At 47.5% G+C, this 23,677-nt stretch overlaps 1 protein-coding gene across 1 annotated transcript; it reads left to right on the top strand.

Annotated features, from left to right (window-relative positions):
• Positions 1-3,256: 3,256 nt before the first annotated feature.
• On the top strand, positions 3,257-21,143 carry LOC140202110 (pro-opiomelanocortin-like). Its single transcript, XM_072266967.1, has 2 exons — positions 3,257-3,382; positions 20,352-21,143. Exons 1-2 carry the CDS (start codon positions 3,257-3,259, stop codon positions 21,141-21,143), a joined length of 918 nt encoding a protein of 305 aa, XP_072123068.1.
• The last annotated feature ends 2,534 nt before the right edge of the window (positions 21,144-23,677 follow it).

Genomic DNA, 23,677 nt, shown 5'->3' with positions numbered 1-23,677 from the left:
GCTGCATTAACATCAGTGGGGATACAGTCAGTGACACAGCGCACTGGGAGAGAGGGGTCACAGACGGAGATGGAATAACATCAGTAGTGATACAGTCAGTGACAAGGGGTGCTGGGGGAGAGGGATCACTGAGGGAGCTGGATTAATGTCAGTGGGGATACAGTCAGTGACACGGGATGCTGGGGGAGAGGGGTCACTGAGGGACGGTGTGAGGGAGCTGGATTAACGTCAGTGGGAATACAGTCAGTGATACGGGATGCTGCGGGAGAGGGGTCACTGAGGGACGGTGTGAGGGAGCTGGATTAACGTCAGTGGGGATACAGTCAGTGACACAGCGCACTGGGAGAGAGGGGTCACTGAGGGAGCTGGATTAACGTCAGTGGGGATACAGTCAGTGATACGGGATCCTAGGGGAGAGGGGTCACTGAGGGACGGTGTGAGAAAGCCGGATTAACGTCAGTGCTGATACAGTCAGTGACAAGGGGTGCTGGGGGAGAGGGGGTCACTGAGGGACGGTGTGAGGGAGCTGGATTAACGTCAGTGGGAATACAGTCAGAGACACGGCGCTGGGGGAGAGGGGTCACTGAGGGAGCTGGATTAACATCAGTGGTGATACAGTCAGTGACAAGGGGTGCTGGGGGAGAGGGGTCACTGAGGGACGGTGTGAGGGAGCTGGATTAACGTCAGTGCTGATACAGTCAGTGACAAGGGGTGCTGGGGGAGAGGGGTCACTGAGGGAGCTGGATTAACGTCAGTAGGAATACAGTCAGTGATACGGGATGCTGGGGGAGAGGGGTCACTGAGGGACGGTGTGAGGGAGCTGGATTAACGTCAGTGGGAATACAGTCAGTGATACGGGATGCTGCGGGAGAGGGGTCACTGAGGGACGGTGTGAGGGAGCTGGATTAACGTCAGTGGGGATACAGTCAGTGACACAGCGCACTGGGAGAGAGGGGTCACTGAGGGAGCTGGATTAACGTCAGTGGGGATACAGTCAGTGATACGGGATCCTAGGGGAGAGGGGTCACTGAGGGACGGTGTGAGAAAGCCGGATTAACGTCAGTGCTGATACAGTCAGTGACAAGGGGTGCTGGGGGAGAGGGGGTCACTGAGGGACGGTGTGAGGGAGCTGGATTAACGTCAGTGGGAATACAGTCAGAGACACGGCGCTGGGGGAGAGGGGTCACTGAGGGAGCTGGATTAACATCAGTGGTGATACAGTCAGTGACAAGGGGTGCTGGGGGAGAGGGGTCACTGAGGGACGGTGTGAGGGAGCTGGATTAACGTCAGTGCTGATACAGTCAGTGACAAGGGGTGCTGGGGGAGAGGGGTCACTGAGGGAGCTGGATTAACGTCAGTAGGAATACAGTCAGTGATACGGGATGCTGGGGGAGAGGGGTCACTGAGGGACGGTGTGAGGGAGCTGGATTAACGTCAGTGGGAATACAGTCAGTGATACGGGATGCTGCGGGAGAGGGGTCACTGAGGGACGGTGTGAGGGAGCTGGATTAACGTCAGTGGGGATACAGTCAGTGATACGGGATCCTAGGGGAGAGGGGTCACTGAGGGACGGTGTGAGAAAGCCGGATTAACGTCAGTGCTGATACAGTCAGTGACAAGGGGTGCTGGGGGAGAGGGGGTCACTGAGGGACGGTGTGAGGGAGCTGGATTAACGTCAGTGGGAATACAGTCAGAGACACGGCGCTGGGGGAGAGGGGTCACTGAGGGAGCTGGATTAACATCAGTGGTGATACAGTCAGTGACAAGGGGTGCTGGGGGAGAGGGGTCACTGAGGGACGGTGTGAGGGAGCTGGATTAACGTCAGTGCTGATACAGTCAGTGACAAGGGGTGCTGGGGGAGAGGGGTCACTGAGGGAGCTGGATTAACGTCAGTAGGAATACAGTCAGTGATACGGGATGCTGGGGGAGAGGGGTCACTGAGGGACGGTGTGAGGGAGCTGCATTAACGTCAGTGGGGATACAGTCAGTGTCACAGCGCACTGGGAGAGAGGGGTCACAGACGGAGCTGGAATAACATCAGTAGTGATACAGTCAGTAACAAGGGGTGCTGGGGGAGAGGGATCACTGAGGGAGCTGGATTAATGTCAGTGGGGATACAGTCAGTGACACGGGATGCTGGGGGAGAGGGGTCACTGAGGGACGGTGTGAGGGAGCTGGATTAACGTCAGTGGGGATACAGTCAGTGACACGGGGTGCTGGTGGAGAGGGGTCACTGAGGGAGCTGGATTAACGTCAGTGGGGATACAGTCAGTGACACGGGGCACTGGGGGAGAGGGGTCACTGAGGGAACGGTGTGAGGGAGCTGGAATAACGTCAGTGGGGATACAGTCAGTGACACGGGATGCTGGGGGAGAGGGGTCACTGAGGGACGGTGTGCGGGAGCTGGATTAACGTCAGTGGGGATACAGTCAGTGACAGCGCACTGGGAGAGAGGGGTCACAGAGGGAGCTGGAATAACATCAGTGGGAATACAGTCAGTGATACGGGATGCTGGGGGAGAGGGGTCACTGAGGGATGGTGTGAGGGAGCTGGATTAACGTCAGTGGGGATACAGTCAGTGACACAGCGCACTGGGAGAGAGGGGTCACAGACGGAGCTGGAATAACATCAGTGGTGATACAGTCAGTGACAAGGGGTGCTGGGGGAGAGGGATCACTGAGGGAGCTGGATTAACGTCAGTGGGGATACAGTCAGTGATACGGGATGCTGGGGGAGAGGGGTCACTGAGGGACGGTGTGAGGGAGCTGGTTTAACGTCAGTGGGGATACAGTCAGTGACACGGGGCACTGGGGGAGAGGGGACACTGAGGGACGGTGTGAGGGAGCTGGATTAACGTCAGTGCTGATACAGTCAGTGACAAGGGGTGCTGGGGAGAGGGGTCACTGAGGGAGCTGGATTAACGTCAGTGGGGATACAGTCAGTGACACGGGGCACTGGGGGAGAGGGGTCACTGAGGGACGGTGTGAGGGAGCTGGATTAACGTCAGTGGGGATACAGTCAGTGACAAGGGGTGCTGGGGGAGAGGGGTCACTGAGGGACGGTGTGAGGGAGCTGGATTAACATCAGTGGGGATACAGTCAGTGACACAGGGTGCTGGGGGAGAGGGGTCACTGAGGGACGGTGTAATGTCAGTGGGAATACAGTCTGTGTCACAGGGCACTGGAACAGAGGGGTTAATGACGAATGCTTTCTCTTTTATCCTCGCAGACACTACTGATCCTGACTTCTGCTGATGATGTGGCCGTCAATATGGAGAGGTCTCTTGCCTCTTCTGTTTGCTCTGTGGGCTGTGTCCGCTAATATACTGGATTGCATAGAGGGAAAACAATGCCACAGACGATACCCATTTAGGACTGTGAAGGTAAGTGGCAGTGAAGACAGAGCCTCTGCTGGTCCCGATTGCAGACAAAGAACACGGTGTGCCCCTGGTCCCAAACATTGACTGTTTACTCTCTTCCACAGATGTTGTCTGATTGACTGAGTTCCTGCAGATCCGCCCACCCCCTGGTCTCTTATCCCCTCCTGAACTTTTCATTTCCAATCGTCTTCACTTCAGTGCTGCCCTCACCTGCGGATCTTCCCCCTTTCTTCCCTTTCCTCCCTTTCCTCCACAGTCCGCTCTCCTCTCCTATCAGATGCCTTCTTCAGCTCTTTACCTTTCCTACCTATCACCTCCCAGCTTCCCACTTCATTCTCCCTTCCTCCCACCCTCCATCACCTTCTAGCTTATCCTCCTACTTAGTTTGATTTCTTCCCTGCTCCTTTCCAGTCCCCATGAAGAGTCTCGGCCTGAAGCATCGACTGTTTATTCATCCCATAGACTGCCTGAGCTGCTGTGTCCCTCCAGCATTTTGCGGGTGTTCCTCTCGATCCCAGCATCTCAGAATCTCTTGTGTTGTTGGTATTTCCTCTCAGGATTACCCTCATTGAACCGGACACGGAATACAAAGGTTGGGACAAAATTCACAGCTGTTCAGGACATTGGTAAGACCAGACCTGTGTGTAGGAAGCTCGGGATTTAGCGAGGGTGGGTGCAGAAGAAATCACATTGCCTTGAGCAAACTTTATAGGGTTTCTAATGTCACCAAGGTCGTAGGAATTCCGTAAGATATAGGAGCAGAATTAAGCTCCTATGTTCACTTTTGGTCAACTCACTACTAGAAGGACGTGGAAACTATAGAAAGGGTGCAGAGGAGATTTACAAGGATGTTGCCTGGATTGGGGAGCATGCCTTATGAGAATAGGTTGAGTGAGCTCGGCCTTTTCCCCTTGGAGTGATGGAGGATGAGAGGTGACCTGATAGAGGTGTACAAGATAATGAGAGGCATTGATCGTGTGGATAGTCTGAGGCTTTTTCCCAGGGCTGAAATGGCTAACACGAGGGGGCATAGTTTTAAGGTGCTTGGAAGAAGGTACAAGAGGGATGTCAGAGGTAAGTTTTTCACACCGAGAGTGGTGAGTGCATGCAACACACTGCCAGCAATGGTGGTAGAGCCAGATACAATAGGGTCTTTTAAGATACTCTTAGGTAGGTACATGAAGATTAGAAAAATAGAGGGCTATGTGCTAAGGCAGCTTCTAGAGTAGGTTACATGGTCGGCACAACTTTGTGGGCCGAAGGGCCTGTAATGTGCTGTAGATTTTCTATGTTCCGTGCTCAATGTTCTAGGCCATCCCTCCAACGAGCCTGCTCCACCATTCCATCGTCTGATTTATTAACCCTCTCCACCCCATTTTCCTGTCCTCTCCCCGTAACCTTTGATGCCTTGACTAATCAAGAATCTATCAACTTCAACTTTAAATAGACACAATGATTTGGTCTACGCAGCTGCTCGTGGCAACAAATTCGACGAATTCACAAACAGTAGCTAAAGAAATTTCTCCATATCTCTATCCAAAAGTGATGTCATTGTATTCTGAAACTGTTCCTTCTGGTCTTAGACTCCCCCACTACTAGAAATTATCTTTCATATCTATTCTATCTATGCCTTTCAATATTTGATAGGTTTCAAAGAGATCCCCCCACCATTCTTCTAAACGCCAGTGAGTACAGGCCCAGAGTAATCCAACATTCCTCACACAGAGATCCCTCCATTCCTAGAATCATCCTCATGAATCCTCTCACTGTTCAGCCACAAGAGACAGCAGACGGAGAAACTCAGAGCAACCAGACAAACTGATGTGGGAACTTGGCAGCTCAGGCATCATCTGTAGAGACCTTGTTGCATTCCTGGTAGCTTGAACTAGTCTGGCCATTCTCCTCTAACCTGTCCCATAAACAAAGTGTTTCACCCACAGAATGCCACACACAGGATGTTTTTTTTGTTTCTTGCATCATTCTCTGTCAACTCTAGAGACCAAGTTATCTCCTCTGGACACTCTCCAGCACAGTCATATCGTTCCTAGTGACAAGGGTTAATGCTGTTCTCCAGACGTGACCCAGCCAATGGGGAATACAGTTGTGGCAAATCCTCTCTACCCCTAGTTCATCTCAGTTAACTTATCTCTCCGGGCTGCCACCATTAGGGTTACGAGGACGAGGACATCATGGTCCCTTTGTTGCAAAGGGACTTGGGGGTCCTGGTGCAGGATTCCCTAGAAGATGCTTTGCTGGTTGAGTTGGTGGTGAGGAAGGCAAATGCAATGTTACCATTCGTTTCGCCCCTATCAAAGAAAGGATGCGCTGTCAATGGAGAGTGTTCGAAGTAGGTTCATGAAAATGATTCCAGGATTGAAAAGGCTTATTGTATGAGGAGCGATTGATGGCCCTGGGCCTCTGCTTACTGGAATTCAGAAGAATGGTGGAGGAGATTTCATTGAAACCCATTGACTGTTGAAAGGCATAGATGGACTGGATGTGGAGAGGATATTTCCTATAGTGAGAGTGTCTGGGACCAAAGGGCACAGACTCAGAATAGAGGAATGTCCAGTTAGAATGAAGATGAGGAGAAATTTATTTAGCCAGAGTGTGGTGAATCTGTGGAAATCATTATCCATAGATGGCTGTGGAGGCCAAGTCATTGGGTGTATTTAAGGCTGAGGATGATAGATTCTTCGTTATTCAGCGTGTGAAAGATTACGGAGAGAAGGCAGGAGAAAGCGATTGATAGAGGAATGGATCAGTCATGATCCAATGGCAGAGTAGACTCGAAGGGCTGAATGGGATCATTCTGCTTCTAATGAAAAGAAAATAAAAGAATGCACCCAGTGATCCTTGCAGGGTTTCCAATTGTTGAGGTTATCTTGTTCCCCTAGACCCGAGAGCACCATTCCAATTCAAGGCACAACAGTAGCCTAGTCATTAGCACGAAGTTATTTCACCTTGGGGAGCTCTGGAGCTCGGAGCTCAGAGTTCAATGACAGTACCATTCCATAAGGAGTTCTCCCAGTGACCGCGTGGGTTTCCTCTGGGTGCTCCGGTTTCCTGCCACATTCCAAAGACGTACCGGTCAGTAGGTTAACTGGTCATTGTAAATTGTCCTGTGATTGGACCAGGGTTGAATAGGTGGGGTGCTGGGCCAGAAGGGACTGTTCTGTTCCGTAATGTGCCTCGAAATAAATCAGTAGATTTGCAAAAACTTGCTGATGAGGGAAATATGACAGAAAAACACCAAACGATGGAATTAGCATATGAAAAGAGAAACAGAGTTAGTGACTCATTAGAACCAGGAAAAGTGAGAAATGCAAGATGTTTGAAGTTGTAGAGATGAAAGGTGTGCAAAGATATCAGAAAGCTCGTCTGTCATAAGGCAGATTCTGAGAGATTGTGTGCAGATGCTGGCTGTGCTTTTGAGAGGAGATAGGAATGCAGGGAGCTGAGTTCAACTAGCAGGTGATTAGACCTTTAATAATGATGATCAGAGCAAGTTAGAGCTTTGAATTGTGGACCAGATCTGTCCCTTTTCATAACTCATATACAATTAATAGAACTATGGCCACTGACCCCAAAGAGCTCTCCTACTGACACCTGCAGGAGCCTGAACACATCCCGGTAACATAGCAGTTAGCTCAATGTTATTACAGTTTGGGGTGTCGGAGCACATCCCACCAGGCTCAAGGACAGCTTCTATCCCACTGTTATCAGATTGTTGAACAGATCTCTTGTACGATGAGATGGGCTCTTGACCTCGCAATCAGCTTCACTATGATCGTGCACTTTATTGCTCAACTGCATGGCACTCTCTCAGTAACTTTTACACTTTATTCTGCATTAGACTCATAGAGTCATAGAGAAGTATAGCGTAGAAACAGGCCATTTGGCCCATCTAGTCCATGCCAAAACCATTGAAACTGCCTACTCCCAACAAACTGCACCTGAATCTTAGCCCTCCGTACCCCTACCATCCAAACTTGGCTTAAAATTTGAAATTGAGCTCACATGCACCACGTGTGCTGGCAGCTCATTCCACACTCTCACCACCCTCTGAGTGAAGAAGTTTCCCCTCGTGTTCCACTAAAACTTCTCATCTTTCACCCTTAACCCATAACCTCTGGTTGTAGTTGCACCCGACCTCAGAGGAAAAAGCCTGCTTGTGTTTACCCTATCTATACCCCTCATAATTTTGTATACCTCTGCCAAATCTCCTCTCAATCTTCTACATTCTAAGGAATAAAGTCCTAACCTATTCAATCTTTCTTTATACCTCAGGTACTCCAGACCCAACAACAACCTTGTAAATTTTCTCTGTATTCTTTCAACTTCATTTACATCTTTCCTGTTGCTGGTTGACCAAAACTGCACACAATACTCCAAATTAGGCCTCACCAATGTCTTATACAACTTCAACATTACAGCCCATTTCCTGTACTCAATACATTGATTTATGATGCCAATGTGCCAAAAGCTTTCTTTATGACCCCCTCTATAGTATGTGTGATGCCATTCATAGGCGGCCTTGGCTATGTTTGTCCCGTTTCAACCGAAACGGGCCCCACCCTCCCAGGGGCCCCCGACTGACATGAAAAAATTTAAAGCGTAGCTCCCAGATGCCACAATATTCTCCTGCTATTGCCAGCCGAACCACCAGTGGGCGCTCGCTGGCTGACATCTGAGAAAATTCATTAAAATATTGACTTCACTTGTAAACATTGCTCCCAGCAAAGAACGCTACTTTTCAATGAGAGGAAAATGAAACGCTCCACTCCTAGTGGTGCTGAAAAACGGAAAATGTTAGACACCAAAACAAAACGTCTAAATAGTCTCCCAAAAGTTACATCCTTCTTTGGTCCAGCATCTGTAAAAGGCCCGCAGACTGCAGTTGCTGCTGCACCATTGTCACAGCATGGGGCTGCAGTGCCAAGTGACAGTGTAAGCGGTACAGGAGATGCTGATAATCAGAGCAATGAAAATGAGAAGAACAATTCGACTCAAACAGATGGTGATAATGATGACCAAACTTTGTTTGATGAACAAGCACCACAGCATGGTGACAGTCCTACAACTGAGACAGGTGAGGGAGATGCCTCCACCAGCACACCAGACAGAGAGAAAGCCCCACTAACATTCACAGAGACTGATCCAGCACGTTGGCCAACGTATATTACCAGTGACCAATGGATCGACATTGTTAGGAGAGGTCCCATTCAGTTAGAAGACATTAACTTTCCACAGAGCCAATCATGTCATTGTTTTACCAAGGACAGATATCTTATGAAGATGAAAAATGGAGAAACCATTCGTAGGTCATGGTTAGTGTACTCTGTTACATACCCCGTATCTGGGTTGCCAAACCAGTAGAAATGGACCACTTAGTTGGAGTCTGGATTACTGGAACTAAGAAAGTTTTATTAAAGAAATAAGCAACACAGTACTCTAATAGTAAGGATATAAGTGCAACAGGTTAGCAATGAATAAACATACATGTACACAGAACTAGGATAATAGGATCAATCAAGCTCTATCACAGTCTAGGGGTAAAATGATCAGTCATCAAGTGACACGGAGTTCAGTTCAATTTAGTTCAGTTGGCAGTAACTGCCGTCGTGCCATTGGGGAGGGAGAGAGAGAACGAATGAATATGCAAATCGGATTCCAAACAGACCTTCGATATTCCTTGCAGTTAGCTTTCGGGCGAGCCCTTTGTAATATCTTCTGAGGTCACCGACTGTGACCCCTCCGTTCCAGATACGATCATTCTTCTGCGGTGAACCCGGCACCCAGGCAAGGGTGGACTCACACACCAGGTTCCCGCCGACCATATCTTTCCACCCTGTGCGTCTGTGGCTGGTCCCGCGACCAGACCTCCAAAACTCCCAGCAACTTGTGGGGGCACACCGCTTCCAGGGTCTCGGTAGCTCGTGGTGTCGTGGTGTCTCTTGCCTTAGCGAACCTGTTCCTTTCATCCCCCTGCTGGGGTATCGCCTGTCCATCAAACTTCAAACAGTTCAGGGTTCAAAGCCACCGGTCTCTGACAATATTCGGAACCGTGTCTCCTTTCCGTTAATCCCTCTCGTTTCTCATTAACATTTCTGAATGTTCCCCCATTGTCCTCTTATCGGCATCAATCTTCTGATAATTTGATCTGTTGTCACAACTCAGAATCATCTGATTCAATCTTCTGTTTCTGCTGTAGCCTATTTGGCAAGCAAAATCACAGTCTCGCTTGCGGAGGTTTCAGAGTGTGGGAGCGACTCACTCTCACGCTCCAGGATCATGAGAAATCAAATGCGCACCATGCCAACATGGATAGCTGGCGCAAGCTGGAAACGCGCTTAAGAACGCACAGTGCCATTAGAACCATAGAACCATAGAAACTACAGCACAGAAACAGGCCCTTTGGCCCTTCTTGGCTGTGCCGAACCATTTTCTGCCTAGTCCCACTGACCTGCACACGGACCATATCCCTCCATACACCTCCCATCCATGTATCTGTCCAATTTATTCTTAAATGTTAAAAAAGAACCCTCATTTACCACCTCGTCTGGCAGCTCATTCCATACTCCCACCACTCTCTGTGTGAAGAAGCCCCCACTAATGTTCCCTTTAAACTTTTCCCCCCTCACCCTTAACCCATGTCCTCTGTTTTTTTTCTCCCCTTGCCTCAGTGGAAAAAGCCTGCTTGCATTCACTCTATCTATACCCATCATAATTTTATATACCTCTATCAAATCTCCCCTCATTCTTCTACGCTCCAGGGAATAAAGTCCTAACCTATTCAACCTTCCTCTGTAACTGAGTTTCTCAAATCCCGGCAACATCCTTGTAAACCTTCTCTGCACTCTTTCAACCTTATTTATATCCTTCCTGTAATTTGGTGACCAAAACTGAACACAATACTCCAGATTCGGCCTCACCAATGCCTTATACAACCTCATCATAACATTCCAGTTCTTATACTCAATACTTCGATTAATAAAGGCCAATGTACCAAAAGCTCTCTTTACGACCCTATCTACCTGTGACGATACTTCCAGGGAATACTGTATCTGTATTCCCAGATCCCTCTGTTCCACTGCACTCCTCAGTGCCTTACCATTAACCCTGTATGTTCTACCTCGGTTTGTCCTTCCAACGTGCAATATCTCACACTTGTCAGTATTAAACTCCATCTGCCATTTTTCAGCCCATTTTTCCAGCTGGTCCAAGTCCCTCTGCAGGATCTGAAAACCTTCCTCGCTGTCTACTACACCTCCAATCTTTGTATCATCAGCAAACTTGCTGATCCAATTTACCACATTATCATCCAGATCATTGATATAGATGACAAATAACAATGGACCCAGCACTGATCCCTGTGGTACACCACTAGTCACAGGCCTCCACTCAGAGAAGCAATTCTCTACCACCACTCTCTGGCTTCTTCCATCGAGCCAAAGTCTAATCCAATTTACCACCTCTCCATGTATATCTAGCGACTGAATTTTCCTAACTAACCTCCCATGCGGGACCTTGTCAAAGGCCTTACTGAAGTCCATGTAGACAATATCCACTGCCTTCCCTTCATCCACTTTCCTGGTAACCTCCTCGAAAAACTCCAACAGATGGTCAAACATGACCTACCACGCACAAAGCCATGTTGACTCTCCCTAATAAGCCCCTGTCTATCCAAATGCTTGTTGATTCTGTCTCTTAGTACTCCCTCCAATAACTTACCTACTACCGACGTTAAACTTACCGGCCTATAATTTCCCGGATTACTTTTCGATCCTTTTTTAAACAACGGAACAACATGAGCCACTCTCCAATCCTCCGGCACTTCACCCATAGACAGCGACATTTTAAATATTTCTGCCAGGGCCCCCGCAATTTCAACACTAGTCTCCTTCAAGGTTCGAGGGAACACTCTGTCAGGTCCCGGGGATTTATCCACTTTAATTTTCCTCAAGACAGCAAGCACCTCCTTCTTTTCAATCTGTACAGTTGCCATGGTCTCACTACTTGATTCCCTCAATTCCATAGATTTCATGCCAGCTTCCTTAGTAAATACAGACGCAAAAAACCTATTTAAGATCTCCCCCATTTCCTTTCGTTCCGCACAAAGCCGACCACTCTGATCTTCAAGAGGACCAATTTTATGCTTTACAATCCTTTTGCTCTTAATATACTTGTAAAAGCTCTTTGGATTATCCTTCACTTTGACTGCCAAGGCAACCTCGTGTCTTCTTTTTGCCCTCCTGATTTCTTTCTTAAGTATTTTCTTGCACTTCTTATACTCCTCAAGCACCTTATTTACTCCCTGCTTCCTATACATGTCATACAACTCCCTCTTCTTCTTTATCAGAGTTGCAATATCCCTTGAGAACCAAGGTTCCTTATTCCTATTCAATTTGCCTTTAATCCTGACAGGAACATACAAACTCTGCACTCTCAAAATTTCCCCTTTGAAGGCTTCCCACCTACGAATCACATCTTTGCCAGAGAACAACCTGTCCCAATCCACGCTTTTTAGATCCTTTCTCATTTCTTCAAATTTGGCCTTCTTCCAGTTCAGAACCTCAACCCTAGGACCAGATCTATCCTTGTCCATGATCAAATTGAAACTAATGGTGTTATGATCACTGGAACCAAAGTGCTCCCCTACACAGACTTCTGTCACTTGTCCTAACTCGTTTCCTAACAGGAGATCCAATATTGCATCCCCTCTAGTTGGTCCCTCTATATACTGATTTAGAAAACTTTCTTGAACTCATTTTACAAACTCTAAATCATCTAGACCCCTAACAGTATGGGGGTCCCAATCAATGTATGGAAAATTAAAATCCCCTACCACCACAACTTTATGTTTCCTGCAGTTGCCTGCTATCTCTCTGCAGATTTGCTCTTCCAAGTCTCGTTGACTATTGGGTGGTCTGTAATACAATCCCACTAATGTGGCCATACCTTTCCTGTTTCTCAGCTCCACCCATAAGGACTCAGTAGACAAGCCCTCTAATCTGTCCTGCCTGAGCACTGCTGTAATATTTTCCCTAACAAGCAATGCTACTCCCCCACCTTTCATTCCTCTGCCTCGATCACATCTGAAACATCGGAACCCCGGAATATTAAGCTGCCAGTCCTGCCTCTCCTGTAGCCAAGTTTCACTAATTGCTACAACATCATAATTCCACGTGTCAATCCACGCCCTCAACTCATCCGCCTTCCCCGCAATACTCCTAGCATTGAAATATATACACCTCAGAAGATTTTTACCACCACTCACAACTTTTCTATCAGCGAATTTGCTTAAACTTTCAATATCATTTATTTTCACCCCAGCCACACTGTCAGCTCTGGCACTCTGGTTCCCATCCCCCTGCAAATCTAGTTTAAAGCCTCCCCAATAGCACTAACAAACCTCCCTGAAAGGATATTGGTCCCCCTGTGGTTCAAGTGTAACCCGTCTCTCTTGTACAGGTCCCACCTGCCCCAGAAGAGGTCCCAGTGATCCTGAAATCTGAAACCCTGCTCCCCTCCACCAGTTCCTCAGCCACTTGTTCCTCCTCCAGAGCATCCTATTCCTACCCTCACTGGCACCTAACACAGGTGGCAATGCTGAGATTACCACCCTTGAGGTCCTGCTTTTCAACTTCCTACCAAGCTCTCTATACTCACTGTCCAGGACCTCTTCACTCTACCTTGCTATGTCATTGGTACCGATGTGCACCACAACATCTGGCTGATCACCCTCCCACTTCAGAATATCATGCAATCGATCAGAGACATCCTTGACCCTGGCACCTGGGAGCACGTACCAAGCAATACAAATGTTGGGAAAAAAAACACTGGAATGATGTCATGAAGAGGTTCATTGCCATAGTCTGTCAACTTGTAGAATGAAACGTTGCTTTCCGTGGCCACAATTCCACCCTACATGAACCAAGTAATGGGAACTTTCTAGGTCTGGTGGAGCTTCTTGCCGAGTTCGACCCGGTGGTGAGCGAACATGTCAGACGAGCAGAGAAAAAAGAGATTGCTGACCACTACATGGGGAAAACCATACAAAGTGAGTTAATCACACTTTTTGGAGACAAGACACTGGAAGCGATAACAGAGAGAGTAGAACAATCACGTTACTACTCAGTGATAATGGACTGCACCACTGACGCTGCACACATAGAGCAGCTCTCTGTGACACTGCGCATTGTCACCTGCCAGGTAAATGTCGGAGCTACTGTTACTGAGCATTTTGTCCGTTTCCTACCAGTGCTTGACACAACAGGTGCAGGCCTCACCGACGTTTTCTTCATGCATATGGAGAAGCTAGGATTAAATAACTCAAAATGCAGGGGGCAGGCATATGATAACGGGAGCAATACGCGGGGGGAAAATAGCGGGGTGCAGAAGAGGGTGCTAGATATTAACAAACAAGCACTGTTCATGCCATGCGCCAGCCACAGCCTAAACCTAGTCATTGTTGATGCTGCAAAATCAGCAGTGGGGTCTGTGAGCTTCTTTGGGGTGCTGCAACGTCTATACACACTATTCAGCTCATCGACACAGAGACGGGAGCTTTTCAAGGAGAACGTGCCACAGATGACCCTCAAGGCCATATCCAACACGCGATGGGAGTGCCGCGTGGAAAGCGTGAGAGTCCTGCACTACCAGCTTCCCGATGTTGGCAATGCGCTCCTGTCACTGATTGAACATGCCACACAGAAAGCTGACAGTGAAACCACATCTGCAGCCAGAGGCCTAGAACAGGAGATCATGTCATGGAAATTCCTGCTGACTGTTATCATCTGGTACAACGTTTTACATGAGGTGAATCATGTCAGCAAGCTGCCCCAGAGCCCACGAGTGGGAATCGATGTGCTACAGCGCGAGGTGGAATATGTTCTGAAATTTCTCAAGGAATACAGAGAGAACGGCCTTTCGTCTACCCAAACAGATGCCAAAGATGTAGCTGAAGAGATAGGGGTTCCAATGGTCTTTCCTACTGCACGAACCAGGAAACCAAAACGCCAGTTCCAGTACAAGTCCCAAAGTGCAGATCCTTCCCTGACAGTGGCACCCGAGGAACAGTGCAAGAGAGAAGTTTTCCTTCCACTAGTGGACTCTGCCATCACAAGCATTAGTGAGCACTTCAAGCTGATGGAGTCATTTTACAGTCTGTTTGGCTTCATTTATGGAAGAGAGGAAATGAAAAAAGCCACCCAAAGTCGCACACTGAAAGACAGCTGCGTAAACATGGAGAGGACACTTGGTGATGCGGATGCTGAGGACCTTTTCCGTGAGGTGTCGGCTGCTGTCAGTGCCGTGCCTGCAAAAGAAACCACTGGCGTGCAGATCCTGAGCTACATTTACAGCAACAATCTGGCTGAACTGTATCCTAACCTCACCATTGCTCTAAGACTCATGCCGACAGTGCCTGTGACTGTAGCTAGTGGAGAGAGAAGATTTTCGAGGCTAAAGCTCATCAAAACGCATCTGAGGACAGCCATGCTCCAGGAGTGTCTGTCAGCTCTTGCTCAGATATCAATTGAGCATGAAATAACAAGATCGCTGGACAAAGATGAGCTCATTAAAGCATTCTCAGCACTCAAACACAGGAGGGTGGTGAAGTTCTAGTGGTAAGTCTTTTAACACATTTTTAGCAGAAATAAAGTTTATAATTAAAATAATAAAATAAACCACATATTTCACTCAAAATGTGTATAGGCGATTTGGTGGCGTTTCCACAAATGGTAATTTCTCTCTCCTGCTAGCGTCCCCTCTCTCTCTCTCTCACTCTCCTCCTGTTCACTCTCCAGACCTTATGTGAGCTGTCCGTGGTGCTGAAAGAGCGCCAGACGCAGTTTGTTGTAAACTTCCAGTAGTTTCAGACACTGTTCATTGAATAAATAAAGTGTGAATTTTCATTAAATATGACATTGCTTTTGTTGTTAATTAATTAGAGGGAAATTGTTTAAACTGTTCTTATGTCAGCTGATACCTAACACATAGTGCTGTTCAATGCAGACTAGTTGCTGAAAAGGGCGAGGCTTCTCACTCCAAAGCGAAAAATGTCATTGTTTCAGTTTTTAATTAAGGGAGTTGTTTGGATTATGTTGAACTGTCTGTCCACTATGCTGAAAGTGCAGATAATGCATCAACATTTAAGTCCGAAATTATACCATTATTGATGCAAACCAACTTGAATATTCACTTTTTTTCTTTCTTTTTTCTTGGGAAGCCGGGGTAGGGCCCCACATTAACTCTGCAAACAGGCTCCCAGATGCTTAAAGCCGCCTATGATGCCATTTTTAATGAATTATGGACCTGTATTCCCAGATGCTTTTGTTCTACCTCACTCCACTGTGTAAGTCCTACCCTGGTTAATCCTACTGAAGTGAAACACCTCACACCCATCTGCATTAATCTGCCATCTTTCAGCCCATTTTTCCAGCTGATCTAGATTTCTCTGCATGATCCATCCAGATTGTTGATAAAGATGATAACAACAACAGACCCAGCACTGACCTCTGTGGCACCCCACTTAGTCTCAGGACTCCAGTTAGGGAGGCAACCCTCTACTATCAATCTCTGGCTTCTCCCACAAAGCCAATGTCTAATCCAATTTGCATCTCTAGGAAGAGGTACAGTCGACGTTTCGGGCCGAGACCCTTCGTCAGGACTAACTGAAAGAAGAGTTAGTAAGAGATTTAAAAGTGGGAGGGGGAGGGGGAGATCCAAAATGATAGGAGAAGACAGGAGGGGGAGGGATGGAACCAAGAACTGGACAGTTGATTGACAAAAGGGATATGAGAGGATCATGGGACAGGAGGCCCAAGGAGAAAGAAAAAGGGGAGGGGGGAAACCCAGGGGGGCAAGGGGTACAGTGAGAGGGACAGAGGGAGAAAAAGGAGAGAGAGAAAAAGAATGTGTGTATATAAATAAATAAATAATGGATGGGGTACGAGGGGGAGGTGGGGCCTTAGCGGAAGTTTGAGAAGTCAATGTTCATGCCATCTGGTTGGAGGCTACCCAGATGGAATATAAGGTGTTGTTCCTCCAACCTGAGTGTAGCTTCATCTTTACAGTAGAGAAGGCCATGGATAGACATATCAGAATGGGAATGGGACGTGGAATTAAAATGTGTGGCCACTGGGAGATCCTACTTTCTCTGGCGGACAGAGCGTAGGTATTCAGCAAAGCGGTCTCCCAGTCTGCTTTGGGTCTCGCCAATATATAGAAGGCCACATCGGGAACACTGGACGCAGTATATCACCCCAGCCGACTCACAGGTGAAGTGTCGCCTCACCTGGAAAGACTGTCTGGGGCCCTGAATGGTATTGAGGGAGGAAGTGTAAGGGCATGTGTAGCACTTGTTCCACTTACAAGGATAAGGGCCAGGAGGGAGATCGGTGGGGAGGGATGGGGGGGACAAATGGACAAGGGAGTCGCGTAGGGAGCGATCCCTGTGGAAAGCAGAGAGGTGGGGGAGGGAAAGATGTGCTTAGTGGTGGGATCCCGTTGGAGGTGGCGGAAGTTACGGAGAATTATATGTTGGACCTGGAGGCTGGTGGGGTGGTAGGTGAGGACCAGGGGAACCCTATTCCTAGTGGGGTGGCGGGAGGATGGAGTGAGAGCAGATGTACGTGAAATGGGGGAGATGCATTTGAGAGCAGAGTTGATGGAGGAGGAAGGGAAGCCCCTTTCTTTAAAAAAGGAGGACATCTCCCTCATCCTGGAATGAAATGCCTCATCCTGAGAGCAGATGCGGCAGAGACGGAGGAATTGCGAGAAGGGGATGGCATTTTTGCAAGAGACAGGGTGAGAAGAGGAATAGTCCAGATAGCTGTGAGAGTCAGTAGGCTTATAGTAAACATCAGTAGATAAGCTGTCTCCAGAGATAGAGACAGAAAGATCAAGAAAGGGGAGGGAGGTGTTGGAAATGGACCAGGTAAACTTGAGGGCAGGGTGAAAGTTGGAGTCAAAGTTAATGAAGTCAACGAGCTCAGCATGTGTGCAGGAAGCAGTGCTAAGGTAAGCTGTCCCCCAACAGTACTCAAACAGGAGTACTTATTGTCAAGGGGTACAGCCACTGGGGTACTCTTTAGTACCTGACACTTCCCCTTCCTCCTGCTAACCGTGACCCACTTGTTTGCCTCCCGTGGCCCCGGTGTGACCAAATGCCTGTAACTCCTCTCTATCAACTCCTCACTCTCCCTGACCAGACGAAGGTCATCGAGCTGCAGCTCCAGTTCCCTAACGCGGTCCCTTAAGAGCTGCATCTCGGCGCACCTGGCATAGATGTGGACGTCCGGGAGGCTTGGAGACTCCAGGGCCTCCCACATCCGACACCGAGAACAGCAAACTGCCCTCACGCTCATACTTCCCCCTCTCCTCAAATAACAGGGAAAATTGAAAACCAAACCTACTTCGCCTCACCAGTTTCCAAGTAAGCCCATTGACCCAGAGCCCTCAGGCCTTCACTCTATTCCCAGCTTACTCCGCTGCCCACAAAACGACACTACTTGCTGTACAAGGCTGTGTTCCTTTTAAATCTTCCGCTCTTCACTGCCTGACGTCACACGCCTTCGCAGTCCCACTTCTCTTAACTCCGATGAAAAAACTAAACCTTCAAAATGATTTCCGTCGCACTCCTACTCCGTTTCTCAGACCTTCTTCTCCAAATACCAGCCCTCTTCCCCTCTTCCCCTCATCTCACTCTGATCCCAGCTCTCATCTGTGCCGGGTCTTTAAAATTCACTCTGACCTTCCCTTCTCTGAGGCAGTGTCTCCCTCACCTTCTCCCTTTCCTTCTCTCTGAGAGAAGTGGGGTAGAGAGACAGAGAGAGAGATTCTCGAATCAGGGAACTCAAAATAAAAAGCAACACTTCAAACTGACTCTAACATGAAAGTAGTGACTGTTGTCTCCCCTGTCGCTGTGGGAGGAGTGAAACCTGTCCCTCTCTCGTTTGTAAGAAACAGAGCCTGTGGGATGTTCAACTGTTGGAATGAACAGTTAGTTTTTGATGTACTGAAGATCATGGTCTTTCTTTGGAGGCTGTGACGTTGCTTGCACGGTAGATAGTGGGAGTGCGGTGCTTTAAGCTGGAGTAAGTAGGGGAGGGTGGATGCTGCTTGCTCCTGCTTGTCACGGGAGAGGGCAGGGGGCTTTGGAGTTCTTAAGATTTTTCTGTCATTCACTCTTTGGAGATAGTTCTGTTTCGAAGATGTCTGCAGAGCGTGAGAATTTCTGGTTGTATATTGTATACATTCTCTGATATTAAAAGGAGCTATTGATTGAACCCAACCTCACTGGAAAAACCTTACAATCTACTTCGTTATGCAGAAATGGAGGAAGACATGGAGAGATTGTCTACTGTGTCTCTGTGGGTGGAAGTTAGAAACAGGAAAGGGTCAATAACTCTACTGGGTGATTTTTAGAGATCACCTAATAGTAACAGCAAGGAGCAGAGAGGGAGACAGATTCTGGAACAGTGCAATAATAACAGGGTTGCTGTGGTGGGAGATTTTAATTTCCCCAATATTGATTGACATTTCCCTAGAGTGAGGGGTTTAGATGGGGTGGAGTTTGTTAGGTGTGTTCAGGAAACTTTCCTGACATAATATGTGATATTAGGAAATGAACCTGGTCAGGTGTCAGGTCTCTCAGTAGGAGAGCACTTTGGAGATAGTGATCACAATTCTATCTCCTTTACCATAGCATTTGAGAGGGATAGGAACAGACAAGTTAGAAAAACATTTAATTGGAGTAAGGGGAAATATGAAGCTATCAGCAGGAACTTGGAAGCATAAATTGGGAACAGATGTTCTCAGGGAAATGTACAGCAGAAATGTGGTCGATGTTCAGGGGATATTTGCATGGAGTTCTGCATAGGTATGTTCCAATGAGACAGGGAAAGGATGGTAGGGTACAGGAAATATAGTGTACAAGGGATGTAGAAAATATAGTTAAGAAGGAAAGGAAAGGTTACAAAAGGTTCAAGAAATAAGTACTGCCTGAATTGGGGAGCATACCTTAGAGTCATAGTCATAGTCATACTTTATTGATCCCGGGGGAAATTGGTTTTCGTTACAGTTGCACCATAATAATAAATAGTAATAAAACCATAAATATTTAAATAGTAATATGTAAATTATGGTTGAGTGAACTCGGCCTTTTCTCCTTGGAGCAACAGAGGACGAGAAGTGACCTGATAGATGTGTATAAGATGATGAGAGGCATTGATCATGTGGATAGCCAGAGGCTTTTCCCCAGGGCTGAAATGACTAACATGAGAGGGCACAGTTTTAAGGTGCTTGGAAGTAGGTTCTGAGGGGATGTCAGGGGTAGGTTTTCACACAGAGAGTGGTGGGTGTGTGTAATGCACCACTGGCGGTGGTGGTGGAAGCAGGTACAATAGGGTCTTTAAGGATATCCTCTCAGATAGGTACATGGAGCTTAGAAAAATAGAGGGCTATGCGGTAGGGAAATTGGAGACAGTTTGTAGAGTGGGATACATGGTCAGCACAACATTGTGGGCCGAAGGGCCTGTACTGTGCTGTAGGTTTCTATGTTCTGTGCTCCCTTGTTCTACCTCGTCACACTGTGTAATAGTCTGATCTATATGAACAGTTTGCAAGAGAAGCTTTTCACTGTATCTATGTACATGTGACAATAATTCCAATACACATCTCGCCTTAAACTGTGCCCTCACCATATCCCCCACCATCGTAACGGGTTCCTCTTCCCCTTGCCTACCACCCCACAGGCCGCCGTACGCAGCACATCATTCTCCATAACATCCATCATCTTCAACAGGATCCTACACAAACAAGCGGTTACCTCCACCCACCCACTTCCTGCAGGGACACTCTCTACATGACTCCCTTGGCTAATACCAAGTTTTCTTCTGAATAGTTTGCTGGGAATGCAATGGGCGCTACAGAGGGGAATGTGATCTATCTTTTCACTTGTCTGCAGGAATGCATTGATGGCTGCAAAGTGGACGAGAACATGGAATCCCCAATCTACCCTGGCAACAGCCAGCTTCAGCCTATCGAAGAGAACATCCGGAATTATGTCATGGGTCACTTCCGCTGGAACAAGTTTGGAAAGAAGCGAGGCAACAGCACAGAGTTATCAGTCAGCAAGCGAAAAGATGAAGGGGTCAGAGGAAGACTTGTCCAGGTCCCGTACCTAGACGCACAAGCCTCCAAGAGGGGAAGTGAAGACATGGGCACCCAGTTTCCCAAGCAGAATGATAAAAAGAACTACACAATGGAACATTTCCGTTGGGGAAAGCCAAAGGGCAGGAGGAGAAAGCCTGTCAGAGTTCCCCCAACAACCCATGAAAGTGAGCTACCGGAGTACATGGGGCCAGAAGTCGAGCACGAAGAATCTGTCAACCTTGACTACCCAGCAGAGATGTTAGGAGTGCGTGACTTGGATCTCCATGGAGACACCAAGAAGGATGAGAAGAATTACAAAATGATCCATTTCCGATGGGGCAGGGGTCCGAAGCACCTCATGTATTCCATCAACCTAGAAGACATGCTCCAGGAAAGGCTAAAGGGTGGCCTGCCTGAGGAAGGTGTGAAGAAGGATGTGGAGAAGTACAAATTCGGTCACTTTCACTGGAGTTCCCCACTCAAAGGCAGGCGCTATGGAGGCTTCATGATATCCTCAGTTGAAAGGGGCCAGAAACCTCTATTGACCTTTTTTCGGAATGTCATCATCGAGGATGGCCAGGAAGCCCAGGCTTTCCATCAATAGATGGATAGAGTTGAGTAAGAAAGCTGGCTGGGTGTAAGAGATAGGACCTACCATCAATATATTACAGTGATCGGTAAACTGAAAAATAAAGTTTTTCTTTGCAAATGGTCACAGTCTTAGTAGTGTCTGCTTACCTCCATTAGTTCATGACCTTGGTGTGAAATATGACAGCACAAGAAGTGCAGACCACCCGGCCCCTTCAATCCTAACCCCATTCACCAGGCCCATGAATGGTCAGTACCATAAGATCACAAGACCATACGACATAGGAGCAGAAGTAGGCCATTTAACCCATCGAGTCTGTTCCACCAGTCCCTCTCGGCCCAATTGTCCTGGCTTCTCCCTGTATCCTATGATGTCCCGCCTGATCATGGATCCATCAAGCTCTGCTTTAAATATTCCCAATAACTTGGCCTCCACAGCTGTCTATTGCAATGAATTCCATAGATTCACCACCCTCTGTCTGAGAAATTCCTCCTCATCTCACCTCAACTAGGTTTCAACTCCCCTTCTGTGCTAGTGCCAATTTTCCTCTCCCACAAACTTCAATCACGGACCAACACTATCGTCTGACCCACACTGGTACTCTGCAAGAATGGTTATTTTAAGGGAGTCTTAAAGCCCCCCCTCATCCTTCTAAATTCCAATCAGTACAGACCCAGAGTCATCAAACATTCCTCGTATGATAACCCTTTCATTCCTGGAATCATCCTTGTGAACCTCCTCTGAACCCTCTCCAATGCCAGCACATCTTTTCTAAGATGAGGGGCCCAAAACTGTTCACAATACTCAAGGTGAGGCCTCACCAGTGCCTCATAAATCCTCAGCATCACATCCCTGCTCTTGTATTCTAGACCTCTTGAAATGAATGTGAACATTGCATTTGCCTTCCTCACCACCGACTCAACCTGTAAGTTAACCTTTAGGGTGTTCTGCACAAGGTCTCCCAAGTCCCTTTACATCTCAGATTCCTGGATTTTCTCCCGTTAAACATAGAAATGTAGAAAATAGGTGCAGGAGTAGGCCATTCGGCCCTTTGAGCCTGCACCGCCATTCAGTATGATCATGGCTGATCATCCAGCTCAGAACCCTGCACCAGCCTTCCCTCCATACCCCCTGATCCCCTTAGCCACAAGGGCCATATTTAACTCCCTCTTAAATATAGCCAATGAACTGGCCTCAACTGTTTCCTGTGGCAGAGAATTCCACAGATTCACCACTCTCTGTGTGAAGAAGTTTTTCCTCATCTCGGTTCTAAAAGGCTTCCCCTTTATCCTCAAACCATGACTCCTCGTTCTGGACTTCCCCAACATCGGGAACAATCTTCCTGCATCTAGCCTGTCCAATCCCTTTAGGATTTTATACGTTTCAATCAAAACCCCCCTCAATCTTCTAAATTCCAATGAGTATCAGCCTAGTTCATCCAGTCTTTTGTCATATGAAAGTCCTGCCATCCCAGGAATCAATCTGGTGAACCTTCTTTGTACTCCCTCTATGGCAAGGATGTTTTTCCTCAGATTAGGGGACCAAAACTGCACACAATACTCCAGGTGTGGTCTCACCAAGGCCTTGTACAACTGCAGTAGTACCTCCCTGCTCCTGTACTCGAATCCTCTTGCCATAACTGCCAACATACCATTCGCCTTTTTCACCGCCTGCTGTACCTGCATGCCCACTTTCAATGACTGGTGTATAATGACACCCAGGACTCGTTGCACCTCCCCTTTTCTTAATCGGCCACCATTCAGATAATAATCTATTTTCTTGTTTTTGCCACCAAAGTGGATAACTTCACATTTATCCACATTAAATTGCATCTGCCATGAATTTGCCCACTCACCTAACCTATCCAAGTCACCCTGCATCCTCCAAGCATCCTCCTCGCAGCTAACACGGCCGCCCAGCTTCGTGTCATCCGCAAACTTGGAGATGCTGCATTTAATTTCCTCATCCAAGTCATTAATATATATTGTAAACAACTGGGGTCCCAGCACTGAGCCTTGTGGTACCCCACTAGTCACTGCCTGCCATTCTGAAAAGGTCCCGTTTATTCCCACTCTTTGCTTCCTGTCTGCCAACCAATTCTCTATCCACATCAATACCTTACCCCCAATACCGTGTGCTTTAAGTTTGCACACCAATCTCCTGTATGGGACTTTGTCAAAAGCCACTGGTTCTCCCCTATCCACTCTACTAGTTACATCCTCAAAAAATTCTATGAGATTCGTCAGACATGATTTTCCTTTCACAAATCCATGCTGACTTTGTCCGATCATTTCACCGCTTTCCAAATGTGCTGTTATCACACCTTTGATAACTGACTCTAGCAGTTTCTCCACCACCGACGTTAGGCTAACCGGTCTATAATTCCCTGGTTTCTCTCTCCATCCTTTTTTAAAAAGTGGGGTTATATTAGCCACCCTCCAATCCTCAAGAACTAGTCCAGAATCTGAAGAGTTTTGAAAAATTATCACTAATGCATCCACTATTTCTTGGGCTACTTCCTTAAGCACTCTGGGATGCAGACCATCTGG

Source organism: Mobula birostris, chromosome 8 (genome assembly GCF_030028105.1).
Source record: "Mobula birostris isolate sMobBir1 chromosome 8, sMobBir1.hap1, whole genome shotgun sequence".
NCBI lineage: Eukaryota > Metazoa > Chordata > Chondrichthyes > Myliobatiformes > Myliobatidae > Mobula > Mobula birostris.
This window is presented reverse-complemented; position numbering and strand designations above follow the sequence as displayed.

Bases quoted from the DNA above. Each gene is read 5' to 3' on its own strand.
- LOC140202110 (XM_072266967.1), top strand. From the start codon at position 3,257: ATGTGGCCGTCAATATGGAGAGGTCTCTTGCCTCTTCTGTTTGCTCTG. The intron at 3,383-20,351 runs GTAAGTGGCAGT...ACTTGTCTGCAG, and splicing joins ACCCATTTAGGACTGTGAAG to GAATGCATTGATGGCTGCAA.